We start from the raw sequence: 12514 nt of genomic DNA, 5'->3' as shown, positions 1-12514 counted from the left end.
CTCTGCAAAGGTAAGAAATATAGCCCTCCAAAAAGCAAGATGTCATTGGGTTTTATGAAGAATTAATAAACTGGGAAGTACTAGAGGTCACCCTCCTTATGAAAAAAGGAACCCCTAAGTAGCGCCTTAAATATGACGTAAGCTGAAATCCTGACATCTAACTTAATTGTCTCGAAATATTATGATTTACATTCTTAGAAGTCATCAACCTGGTTTTAAATTTTAATCCTCCCTAGAACCGGTGCTTTCCATTGTTCTCCCTTATTTGCACGCTGTCTTCCACCACGTCGAGGCTGCACAACACCACCAGTCGCCGAGGACGCCGCTATAGCCATGCATGGACGCCGCTATTGGTACAGTTGGAGATTCCAGCTCGCTCTTACAATTAAAATACAACTCGTGGATTAATAAATCATGAAACAGTTGATGAAGATAACTACTTTCAACTACTGCATTCAAGAACTCCAATGTGCCAACCCTCCCTTTATGTCTGGTATTTGTAAATATTTTAAAGAAATTTATATCTGGAATGAATGTGGATTAATCATCACCATATTTCAAATACATTTATTATCTTACTCATATTGAAAGACATGTTTCAAATAAATTTGCAATGCCAAGTATAAATATACAAATGATTACTTCATTTAAAAGAGAAACAGAGGAAGTGAATAATGTTTCTCCTTCTATAAGTCCTCCTAAAGACATTTCTATCAGTTTATAAAAAATAATCAAATATAGAGAGCATCTAATAATTCTTTTCATTACTTCAATAGGAGGAGTACTTATTAAGAGGAATAAATAGGAAAGTTTAGAATTATTCAATTAAGGTTGACAAAATAAACATGCATCTACCTTGCTCTATAATTTTGGTGAGCTGGGTAGGAAGGATATTATTATCAACCCACATTTTAAGTTTTTTTTTCTTCAAGAACCCAGTTTACAAAAGACTAGGCTATGTTTGACATGTTTAGCTGATAAGCTAGCTGAAAGCTGAAAAACTAGCTGAAAGCTTATAAGCTAGCTGATAGCTGAAAACTGATAAGCTAGCTGAAAGCTGAAAAGCTACGTGATTGAAACAAAAGTGTTTGGTAGAACTAGCTGTTAAACAAGCTGAAATTGTAAAATGACATAAAAGGACATACTTGTATAATTATTTTTATATTTAACATTACTTTATTTTCACATTAATACCAATATGATATTAATATTAAAATTATTATCACTTTAAATATTTTTATTAGCTACAGTTATATATCATCTTAAAAATATAATATTTATTTTTATTAATATAATATTTATAATACTTGTGGTGCGCAGCGGTGTGGCAGGAATGGTGGCGGAAACTGCATACGCAAGTGTGAGGGGAAAATAAGTTTAGTGTTTTTATAAATATATAAGGGTAATGGTAGAATTTTAATAAAATAATAAGAATAAAAATGAGAATAAATTTAATAAGCTATAAGCTTTAAGCTACCTGAGATAGCTTATAGCTTAAAGCTTTAAGCCACTAAAATAAGCTCCTTCACCAAACACTTTTGAAGAGCTTTTAAGCTAGTCAAATAAGCTATAAGCTAGCTGAAATGACATGCCAAACATAGCCTAATTTAGGGTGCTCTATGTTCTTTTTTTTTGAACAACTCTATGTTCTTAGGATTACCGAACGGCACCTGCCAAGTTTGTGTTAACTAGCAAATTGTATAGTTTTCACCTTCCGCTTTGTTAAGTGATGAAGGGTCCAACCCGTTCATTGTTTTTTTGCTAAAATAGTCATTGGGTTTCTTCTACACCATTGGGCTTGACCCAACTTTTTAATGAATTACCATTGATTATTAACAAAAAAAATTGCTTAAATTTTTGAAACTGCATAGTGCATACTAAAATTTATCCATAAAATAATGGTCCACTCATTTGCAAATTACAATACACTCCATGTTAATATCGTTCAAAAATCTTTCATAAAAAAAAATATCGTTCAAAAATTAAATTGAAATACATAAATTTTTCTAATTTAATTTTAAGTTTTAAAATATAATATTTTTTAATGATAGATAGGTTGGGTGGAGGAGGTCCAGGGATCAATCCATAGATGTTGAAATTTGTAACACCCCATTTTCCATTATTAGGTCATTTATTAATTTATTTTAATTATTAGGCTAAAAAGCACTTTTGGCCCTTGATGTTTCAAGCTTGTGCAAATTCTGCCCCTACTCTATTTTTATCGATGTTTCTACCCCTCATGTTTTCAAACAGTGCACCGTCTACCCCTCCATCGGTCAGACGTTAAAAAACTAACGGAATGAGCTGATGTGGCTTTTTATATATATTTTTTTGACCTGTCACGTGGAAATTACAAGTGAAATTGGAAAAAATGGGCAAGAGAGATTCAAACTCAAGGCCTGTAAGTAGCAAAACATGCATTTAACCAGTTCAATTACATACATAATTGATATATACATCAAGCAAATTTAATTTATATCATTTCCTTGATCATCATTAACTTCATATACGCCTCTTCATCTCTCCAATCCACTAAGGGACCTCTCCTGAGAAAGCCTGACTGACGGAGGGGTAGACAGTGCACTGTTTGAAAACATGAGGGGTAGAAACATCGACAAAAATAGAGTAGGGGCATAATTTGCACAAACTTAAAACTTCAGGGGTCAAAAATGCTTTTTAGCCTAATTATTATTATGATATATGGTAATTTGATGAATTATATGATTTTATTAGATAATTAAGTGATTATGTGATATATGGAGTGAGTAAATTATTTAAATTGTATATGAGTGGTATATGTGATTATTATTTAAATCTTATGTGATATAGTATAAGATTTAGATAAATAAGGGTTTTAGGTTTTAAGTGAGTAGTTGGGAGTGGTGCCCATTGTAAGACTATTTAAGGGTTAGGAGTGAATTAGAAAGAGAGAAATCCGAATTTGAGAATCGGAGAAGTTAGCAGAGCAGAAGAAAAGAAGCGTGAAAGAGAGAAGGGGAGAAAATTGAAGAAAACCTAGACTTTGATCTTCAAGAGGTAAGGGTTTGAATTCATGTTATTTAGATTGGTATGATAGGGGATAATGATAGAAAGCTTGATTTAGGAACCCTAAGATGCATTTTTTTCTAAACTGAAGGTGGATAGTTGAATTTTGGGTTATGAATTGTGGGTGGAAGAGAGAAGTAGCGCGTCGCGCATGAGACTGTAGAAATTTACGAGCTATTGAACCCTATTTCGAGTTGTGTTAATGACCGAATATGAAGAAGTAGTCTTCATAAAACATGTAGCCCTTTCTGTTATAAAACTTTTGCCGCTGGTTTCACGTCATTCCGACGTCTGTAACTCGAGCTATATGCGTTTTAGTGAGGATAGGTTAAGATGTCCCGTTTCTCACGAATTGCTGTTAGTGTTAGATTTTTCCTGAATTTTGTACTTAGAATTTCGACTTGAAAATTTACAGGGATTTACAAAACGTGTATAGGGAACCATGATAAAATTATTGGATTTTTCTTAGTGTATTTGAGGTACTTAAAAATTCGCCTAGGTTGCTGTACAATTTATATAACCGTTTTGAACAAAATGAGTCATTTTAGGTACAAATGTTGTTTTCGAAAACAGATGTGGTGCGCGCGCGTGGTGATGTGCAAGGCATGGTGGCGCGCGGCCATGGCGAGGATTGCGCGCGAGGGAGGTGGCGCATGTAGGTAGTGGGGCGCGCGGTAGCGCGTGCATGAGGGGGATGGTGCAGGGAGATGACGAGTTTTTAGGGAAAATTAGGAAGAATCCAGTTTTTGTATAATAGTTGCAGAACCTGTTATATATGAATTATGTTTAATTTACATCTGTTTAATAGTTCATTATATGATGTTGTTTCTGAATTGATGTTATGCGTTAATTTGCTAAGTTACTGTGATTGCAAGTTGTGTGATTGATAACATGTAAGTGTGTGTTTTGTGAAATTGGAGATGATGTGAATTGTTGAGCTGGTGATGAATATGCTAAAATAATTAAGACTTGGAGATGGTCTGCATATGCATATGTTAGTTGAGTTTTGCACAATACACTGCATAGTTGTCAAGAGACAATGTTTGCTAGTTCTCGTGGAGGCTGGTGACTTGTCCCAAAACTGGAGTGGTTTTGAAGCCTAGAGCGAGGACTTTATTGGTGGTTATCTGTCTGGAGTGGACGCGGTGTTACCGCTAAGGATAACAACTTTGGTACCAAAGGCATTTGCACGGGTCTCACTGGAGTCATATTTGTTATTGTAAAATTGCTATGTTAGGCCTTAGAGAGCAGTTGATGCTAATTAATGATAGTTGTGATATTTTTTGAGATTTGATGTTGTGGTAATTGGAGACAATAATATTTGCTTACTTGATGCTATGAATTATGGAGTATTGTCATAACTGTGAGATTGATTGATTATATTAAATTACATAATTTATTATTTGTTAGTAAAGTGTGGAGAATTTATGTGGAACATAGATAAGCTTTTACATTATTTATTATTATGCTTATCCATATGATATGAGTTCTCACCCTTCTGTTGGAATGATGTTCTATGCGACATCGCTCAGGTACTGAGGATAGTGGAGCTTCTCGCGAGGGTTAGTTGGAGGAGCTAGTCTTTCATTTATGGTTTAGTTAGGGGAGTCATGCTCTGTTATGTAACACCGGGGAAAATGTTTAGTTTTGTACCTTGATGTAAAGAGTTATTTTATGAACTCTCTTTGGATGATGTTTTATCTTGGAGTTGAAAAATAAATCCGATGTGTTATGCATAAGATGTTATGACACTAAAGTTGGAAATTTATATATTTATTTTGAGCATGACATGTGTTTTGATTTATGTTTTTGGAGAATAAGTGTGACACCCTCTGTGTTATGCATTTTACTCTGATTTATGTTATAAAAATTACGTGGGGTTTAGAGGGTGTTACAAAATTTATCTTTCCGATGTACCAAAAACAAAATTTAATATTAATTTAAGTGTGATTGTATAATCATTTAAAAATTAAGTATTGCTAAGAGCATCTTCAATGGTAGTATCTAATGTTAAATACATACTCATTTGAGTATCTATTACCATTGGAGTACATATTCAATTCCAACATGGCAAAGATGAGTATGTGGGAATAGATACTCTACACTAGACTTGAAAAGTGTGCTTGTATTTATTACAAGCACTTACAATTAATATAATTAGATTATATAATTAATTAAAATGAAGATAAATAATAAAAATACAAATGTGATGTTGATGATGAGTTCCACTATAGAAACTTTTAAGAGTTGTTGGGTTGGAGGAAAAAGTTAGTAAAGTGGTGTAGATGATGTGGCATTATGGGGAATTATGAAAAATGAAATGTAGATATTTTAGTGAGTATGATGGATGTAGATGCTCTAATAATTTTGATTTATTGAATATATATTTAAAAATAATAAAATTGATTTGATTTATATTTAAATATGAAATATATGCCTCACTTTCATGAGGAGAAAATTGATGACATGATTTCATGGGATTCAAGATTAAATACTCGAATTAAATATATAGAGGGTGGATAGTAAAATAATACTTTTTTTTCGCTTGTTTTTATCAATAATAAAAGTTTTAATTTTCAACCGTGATTAATATTAAAGTCACTAAAGCATGACAACTACATCAAATAAATGTGAAATTTCATAATAGCAGTAGAATGTTTCACATATTTTCCTGACGTTTTCAGAAGATGTAAGTCTAGGATTTAGTTTTGATTTCAAACGCTATACAAGTATTAGGATTTGTCATTAAAAACAATTATTATTAGCAGGGGCGGATCCAGACCTTATATCAGTGTGGCTAAACATAAAATAAATTATAGACTAAAATGTATTGAAAATATATTTTTTCAAAAAATAGAAATATTATAAATAAAACCATGAGAGAAAGTTTCTCATAGAAATATAAGAGTTTACAGTCCAAGAAGGACTAGGCTTACAACGAAATATAACAAAAGAAGCAAAGTGAAAAATAATTAATAACAAAATAACAAACCCAAATTCTCATGTTCTTCCCCTTTTCAATGTGTATTAATAATTATTTTCATTTACCATTGTTTTAAGCTCTAGTTTGATGCATTACTATTTGTTCTTGTCATGTGAATATTCGATTGTCTCATTTTTTGCAAGTTGTAAAAGTACAGTCTTAACTTCTTTCTTCATTTCTTTGTTTTATAGATTAGATAGCTCAAAATTGTTCTAATATGTTAAGTGATACAGTTTTGCAGCTTAGTTATAACGAGCTTATTGGGAGTGTACCTACTGAACTGGGAAAGTTAAGGAAGCTTAGCTTTCTCGCGTTGAAAAAAATCACTTAAGTGGAGCAGTTCCTGCAAGTATTGGTAAATTGGAGACATTAGAACGATTGGATCTGAGCTTTAATAGCCTTTTTGGTCCAATTCCAGTGACATAGAATTTGGGTTTGTTATTTTGCAACACTACACTCAATGGTATATAAATTTTTTCTAAATAAAAAAAAAAAAAAATTGGTGTGGCTAAAGCCACACCTAGCCTCAATGTAGATCCGCTCATGATTATTAGGAATTATTAATAGCACTTTGTTTTTTTTATCAAAATAATAATACTCTGTTTTTACGTTTATATTTTGGTCAACAATAATACTATTTTATTTTTTTGTCAAACAACACTAATACCATTAAAAATAGAGTTCTTGCTGAACAATTGGGCCTTGTAAGTTGTAACCCAATTTCTCACTTGAGGTTCGAGAAATAAAAAGAAGAAAGCTTTTTCTTTTATATAAAAATACATAAAGGTTGGGCCTCTTCGGGCCCATTCTTTAAAAAATGGGAAAACATGTTTAGACTTAATGCTTTAGCTGTTGACCAAAAACGAAAATATCTTGGCTGAATCATGTTTCAAGTGTTTTATTGATTAAAAAAAGCGTTTTATTAGATTGAAAATAATTACTAAATTACTCCGGAATGATAGCTCCAGTAGTAAGAATTAAGAGACACGTAGGTTGGGTTGGGGAAGTCCAAAATCAACAACTTCATTTATGCACAATTTTCCGCAATTACCGCACCACAACCACAATTTAAAATTTGATAAATTTGAGTTTAAAATTTCATTTAGGCTCATTTATTTCCCTCTGTTCAAATCTTTTACTGCAACTTATGGTAATATCAACCATAAATTCCCCCTAATGAACAAACAAAAAAATCCAGAGCTTTTTTTCTTTCAATGTCCTTAATATTCATTAAGATCAACATGTAAACTAAAACATACTGATCCAAAACATAGATTATTAAATAATCCAAACAGTAACAACTACTACACATCATCATCAGCAACAACAACAACACAATCTAGCATTTCCACAAATTGACCAATCATCATCACTTCCTGTTAGGGAACCCATGTTCCTGAAGCCTGGTAAGTGCCTTCTCCAGCTGACCCCATTTCTGCTCCAAAGTCCCAATATACCCAACCGACATCCTCACCAAACCAGGTGAGATCCCAGCTAATGCCTTCTCCTCTTCATTCATCTCACTGCTGGTGCTACTTCCAGAGCACGACATGAGTGTCTCATAGTATCCCAAGCTAACCGCCATGAGCCCGAACTGCGCGTAGTTCTGCAGGTGGTTCATCAGCCTGTTCGCCCTCTCCTCCGTCTCCATGTCAATGCAGAGGATGCCGCCATAGCCGTAGTCCTTGTTGTGCATGGATTTCATCAGCTCGTGGCGAGGGTGGTCCTCCAGGCCAGGGTAGACCACCTTGTAGCCGAGGTTTTTGAGGCGGGTGGCGAACTCTAAGGCGCGGTGGCTGTGTTCCTTCATTCTTATGCCTAAGTGTGGGAGACGCTCTGAGAGTTCAAATGCTACCTTGGCGTTCATGGTAGGTCCCATCAGCATTATGGCTCCTTGATGGAGGTTCATCATGGAATTCACAAAGCTTGCGGGCCCGCACACAGCACCTGTGTCAATATATATGAAATCGCATTAATGTTTTGTTCACATATAATTTTAACATATATACAGTATATGATGTGATAAAAAATGCAGAGATTAAAAAGAAAATGTGTGAAAATAAGGATTTTTATGAATCATTATTCTACGAAATTGTCATCATGGGTTTTCTTTTCAAAAATGTATATAAGATAAGACGAGACTGCTGGAATTATCTTTATATATAATAAGTTTCACGTGTATGGATTAGATTCATGAAATTCTCTTGTCCCATTCTTTTTTTAATTGAGTGCAAGATTGAATTGGTTTGATAAGAGATTGAAACACCACTTAGGTAGATAAGATGTTTAACCCTATGGATTATATCATTATGTTTGTAAATCATTTTAGTGTGTGCTTGTGTAACAAGTTCCCGTGAAAAATTGGTCAAATAAGAACAAATTTGGATGGGACTGAACCTAGGTTAAAATCAAGTGTGTTGATGAGGTGAATGAAGACTGAAAGTTGGGTTAGATGATTTCAAGTTTAAAATATTTTAGTTTGATGACAAATAAATTTTGTAATACTGACCCGATAACTCGATAAGGCAATAGCTAACTAAACACGTGTTCTGGTAAAAAAGTAGTGGCTGAACAAAAAGATGACAGCTTTTCACGTGGTGATCACTAGGGAGAAAGCTTGTGATCACAATTCACATGCATGAACTCAAAACTTTTTATCAATTTTTTTTTTAAATGGAACATTTACTTTAAAGTTTAAAATGTAAAAAGTAATTATTAATTTTACATATTAAAATTATATACTTTCTATATTAAAAAGCCAAATGAAAATTTATATTTGAATTCATATTTATGGTAACACATTTAATACGTTTGCATGTTTCATATTTAACATTTCAGAAAAAGTCATATATATATATTCAAACTCATCATTTACATTTTGTGATCAAACATCTCATAAAAATAAAATCATTTTAGTACCAAAATTAATTGTAGAAAATAACATGATAACTAGTATTAGTCAAACTGAGTCCTAAAGTTGTTTAATAAAATTTAATTATTAAATAATATAATTAATTTCAAAATACACACACGCACTCATAAATATATAATATATAATATACAGTATTTAAAGAAGATAAGAAATTCATCCATGATGAATAAACAACTTTTGCAGTGCCACGTCACTCAAATCTCTATCTTTTTTTTTATCTTGTTAAGATATGCTCAAGCAGCGTTGTCATGCATGGGATCATCATCCGTTTTAAAGGGATTAGTCTTCTAATTACCCCACTAATATCTTCTTTTATTTTTTTTTTGCTAATAATGTCTTCTTTTATTATTAATGAAATGAGATTCATTACTTAATGAGTCTTCTAACTACGCACTAATGTCGTCTTTTATTATAAATGGAATGAGATTAATTAGTCTTCTAATTACCCCACCATGCATTATCATCTTTTATCAGTCAACTCAGGTCGTGTATAAAAATACAAAAATGCAGAATGTGTCTGGAATATTCTTAAGACTCCACTTTAATGGCTTTCAAAAATCAAATCATACTTTCCCATGTTAAAAACGCAAAGCAATCTGATTAATATAGTTATCATTTAATTGACCATTAATATTATAAAAAGACCACTAATATTCTCTTTTTTATAAAAATTATACAACTTTAATTTTGAGAAACTAATTTTTTTTAGATAAGCCATGGTAAATATATTGAAAAGAGCTAATTGATTAACCCTCACTATAAAACTTTTTACACATGCATTCAATTAATTTTCATCACATCAAAAATTCATTTTTATCTTTATTAAAATTGAATTTAATGGATATGCATGATTTTATATTGATAATCAGGACACATAAGAGAATCTGTTATATACAATTAAAATTAAAATTAAAATTAAAATTAAATATATTTTTTCATATTTTTCAGAATTCAATTAGACGTCTGTGTTCCAAACAAACTTTACACTAACGGACATACTCCTTTAGATCATTAAAATTAAAATATAATTGTAATGTGATTGGATGTTCATATAAAACTTCTTTAATTACTTTACACTAAAAATTTGCATATCCATTAATCTCTTTTTTGTTTTGAACGAAATTAATCTCTTTAATTAGATGGTGTTTTTTATATTGCATATTGGTTAATTTCTTTATTTTTTATTCATATTTATTATTTTAAATATCCATTAATCTCTTTAATTATATGGTGTTTTTTATATTGCATATTGATTAATTTCTTTATTTTTTATTCAGATTTTTTATTTTCAATTAGAATTTGGAAAAAAAAATCAGCATAACATGATAATAAATTAATAATAACAATAATAACAAACAAAAACAGTAAAGAATGATAGAAAAGATAAAAACAAAGAAAAAAAACAAACCTGCAATGATATCGGCCCCACCACTAATGAACTTGGAGATACTATGAATCACCACGTCAGCACCGAGCCTAGCCGGTGAAAGCAGCATGGGGCTAAAAGTATTGTCCACAACCACCGTAACTCCCTTCCGGTGAGCCAACCGGCAAAGCTCCGGCACGTTCGCCACCTCCAGCGTCGGATTCGAAACCGACTCAAAGTACAGCACCTTCGTCTTCCCCTCCACCATGGCAGCATCCACCGCATCCAGGTCAGAAATCTCCACAAAGCTGGTCACCGTGTTGCACGTCCTCGGGAGGAAGTGCTGCAGCAGCGCGTGAGTCCCACCGTAGAGAGTATGCGAGGCGACGACGTGGTCGCCGTGGCTGCAGAGTTGCATCAGCGTGGCGGAGATCGCGGACATGCCGCTGGATGTGCAGTAGGCCGCCTCGGTCCCCTCCAGCGCCGCCATGAGACGGCTGAGGTTGAGGACGGTAGGGTTGAAATGTCGGCTGTAGATGAAGAAATCGCGATCGGGACCGAGCTCTCCGGCGAACATCCGCCGCAGCGTGTCGGGTTCCATCACGGTGAACGTCGCGGAGGCCTCGATTGACATGTTCACGCCGCCGTGCTCGCCGAATTCGTGGCGCGCGCTGGCTAGGGAGGCTGCCGGATCGAAGACGCCGTGCGCCGCCGGGGCGAACGGCTGCATCTGCTTCTTCGCGGAAATTTCGTCGCCGTCTGCATCGTCAGCGCGGCGGCGCTTCTCGGCGGAGAGGGCGAATGCGTCACCGGCGGGAGCGGTTGCCATTGGCGGTGGTGGTTGTTGATGAGAAGGGGAGAGAAATTCTCGTGAGAGGAAAAGGGGAAAAAACTGAAAGCCCTTTTCGGTTTGTTAAACTTGTATGTAGGAAATTATATGTGATCTAAACCTCTATTTATAGTGGTTTTGTGACTAATTATTTCTAAGTCATTTTCTATAATTGATTTTTGAAAATCTAAGTCAATCTTTTTTATTAATTGTATTATATTATATTATATTATTTCTTTGACTTTGGTTTTTCTTTTTGAATTTGGATATGAACACTTAGTTGGAGTTCCTACCAAGTATTATCTTGGAGAGTATATTTGATTTTGAACATGGAACAGGATCTAGTCCACATTGGTACTCTTATCCATGTTTTGGACTTTAGGAGATGAATCTCCTATCTACTAGGAGAGGAAACAAATATGAATTCCAACGCTCAAAAAAGGAAAAATAAAAGCTATAAATCTTGACTAATAAATGTGATAAGAGATTATGTTTACTTATCATATATTCTCAACTTATTTTAATAATTTTTTTTAAATGGACATATATTAAACAAATTCATCAAATTAGAATATTTTTTCTTTTTTTTCGAAATTATGTGGTAAGTGCTTATGGCATTAGTCTGATGGGGATGCACTGCTAGGTGCAGACTCCCTTGTATTTATATTATTAGGTTTAGAGTGTTGAGCAAGTATACATGTGGGCCTGACCCATGGACTCTTAATTATGATGGGCATCCAAATATTCATAACAGTTTACTCTATTATTGAACAAAAGTTAAAATAAAATATCTATAATCTATTTTCAAAATTAAAAAAGTGGCAACTCTATAGATGATACTCTTTTAGTCTTTGCCAGATTTGATTTAACTTTTTTCTCATACTATAATTAGTAATTCGGTGATGTCATATATAATTTTATGCATATTTTTTTAATTGATAATAAATATTTTAAAATATTATTTTATGTCATAAATATTTCAAATTTTGAAAAGTGATGATTTCCTAAAATGATATAAATTTGATACAATCACAAAATCATTGAACTCAATCTCTATTATTATATAAACTTAATAAATTTGGTCATAATAATTATTAAGTTTCCTTACATCATTCAATCTCATTTATAAATTAAGAAAAATTTAAATTTGATTTTTTTAACCATTGTTGTCCATTGATGAGTCAAATACACATGTCCAACAATAGTGTAAATTGTTTGGGAACAATCGTGATAAGCCAGATATTCAAAACATAATAGTCTGAGATCTATGTCAGTTTATTTTCTTACTCATCATTTTTTTAAGGAATTGCGTAATTTCTTACTTTAGAGTATTTCAAAGTTTCAGAAAAGTTTTCGCTT

The 12514-nt window shown here is 33.0% G+C and overlaps 1 protein-coding gene across 1 annotated transcript; it reads right to left on the bottom strand.

Moving 5' to 3' along the window:
* Window positions 1-7272: 7272 nt before the first annotated feature.
* LOC130717777 (methionine gamma-lyase) lies at window positions 7273-11264 on the bottom strand. Its single transcript, XM_057568139.1, has 2 exons — window positions 10369-11264; window positions 7273-7975 (listed from the first exon to the last, which is right to left on the bottom strand). The coding sequence occupies exons 1-2, from the start codon at window positions 11153-11155 to the stop codon at window positions 7398-7400; spliced, it is 1365 nt and encodes a 454-aa protein (XP_057424122.1). The 5' UTR covers window positions 11156-11264; the 3' UTR covers window positions 7273-7397.
* Between the last annotated feature and the right edge of the window lie 1250 nt (window positions 11265-12514).

Source organism: Lotus japonicus, chromosome 5 (assembly GCF_012489685.1).
Source record: "Lotus japonicus ecotype B-129 chromosome 5, LjGifu_v1.2".
In the NCBI taxonomy this organism is placed as follows: domain Eukaryota; kingdom Viridiplantae; phylum Streptophyta; class Magnoliopsida; order Fabales; family Fabaceae; genus Lotus; species Lotus japonicus.
This window is presented reverse-complemented; position numbering and strand designations above follow the sequence as displayed.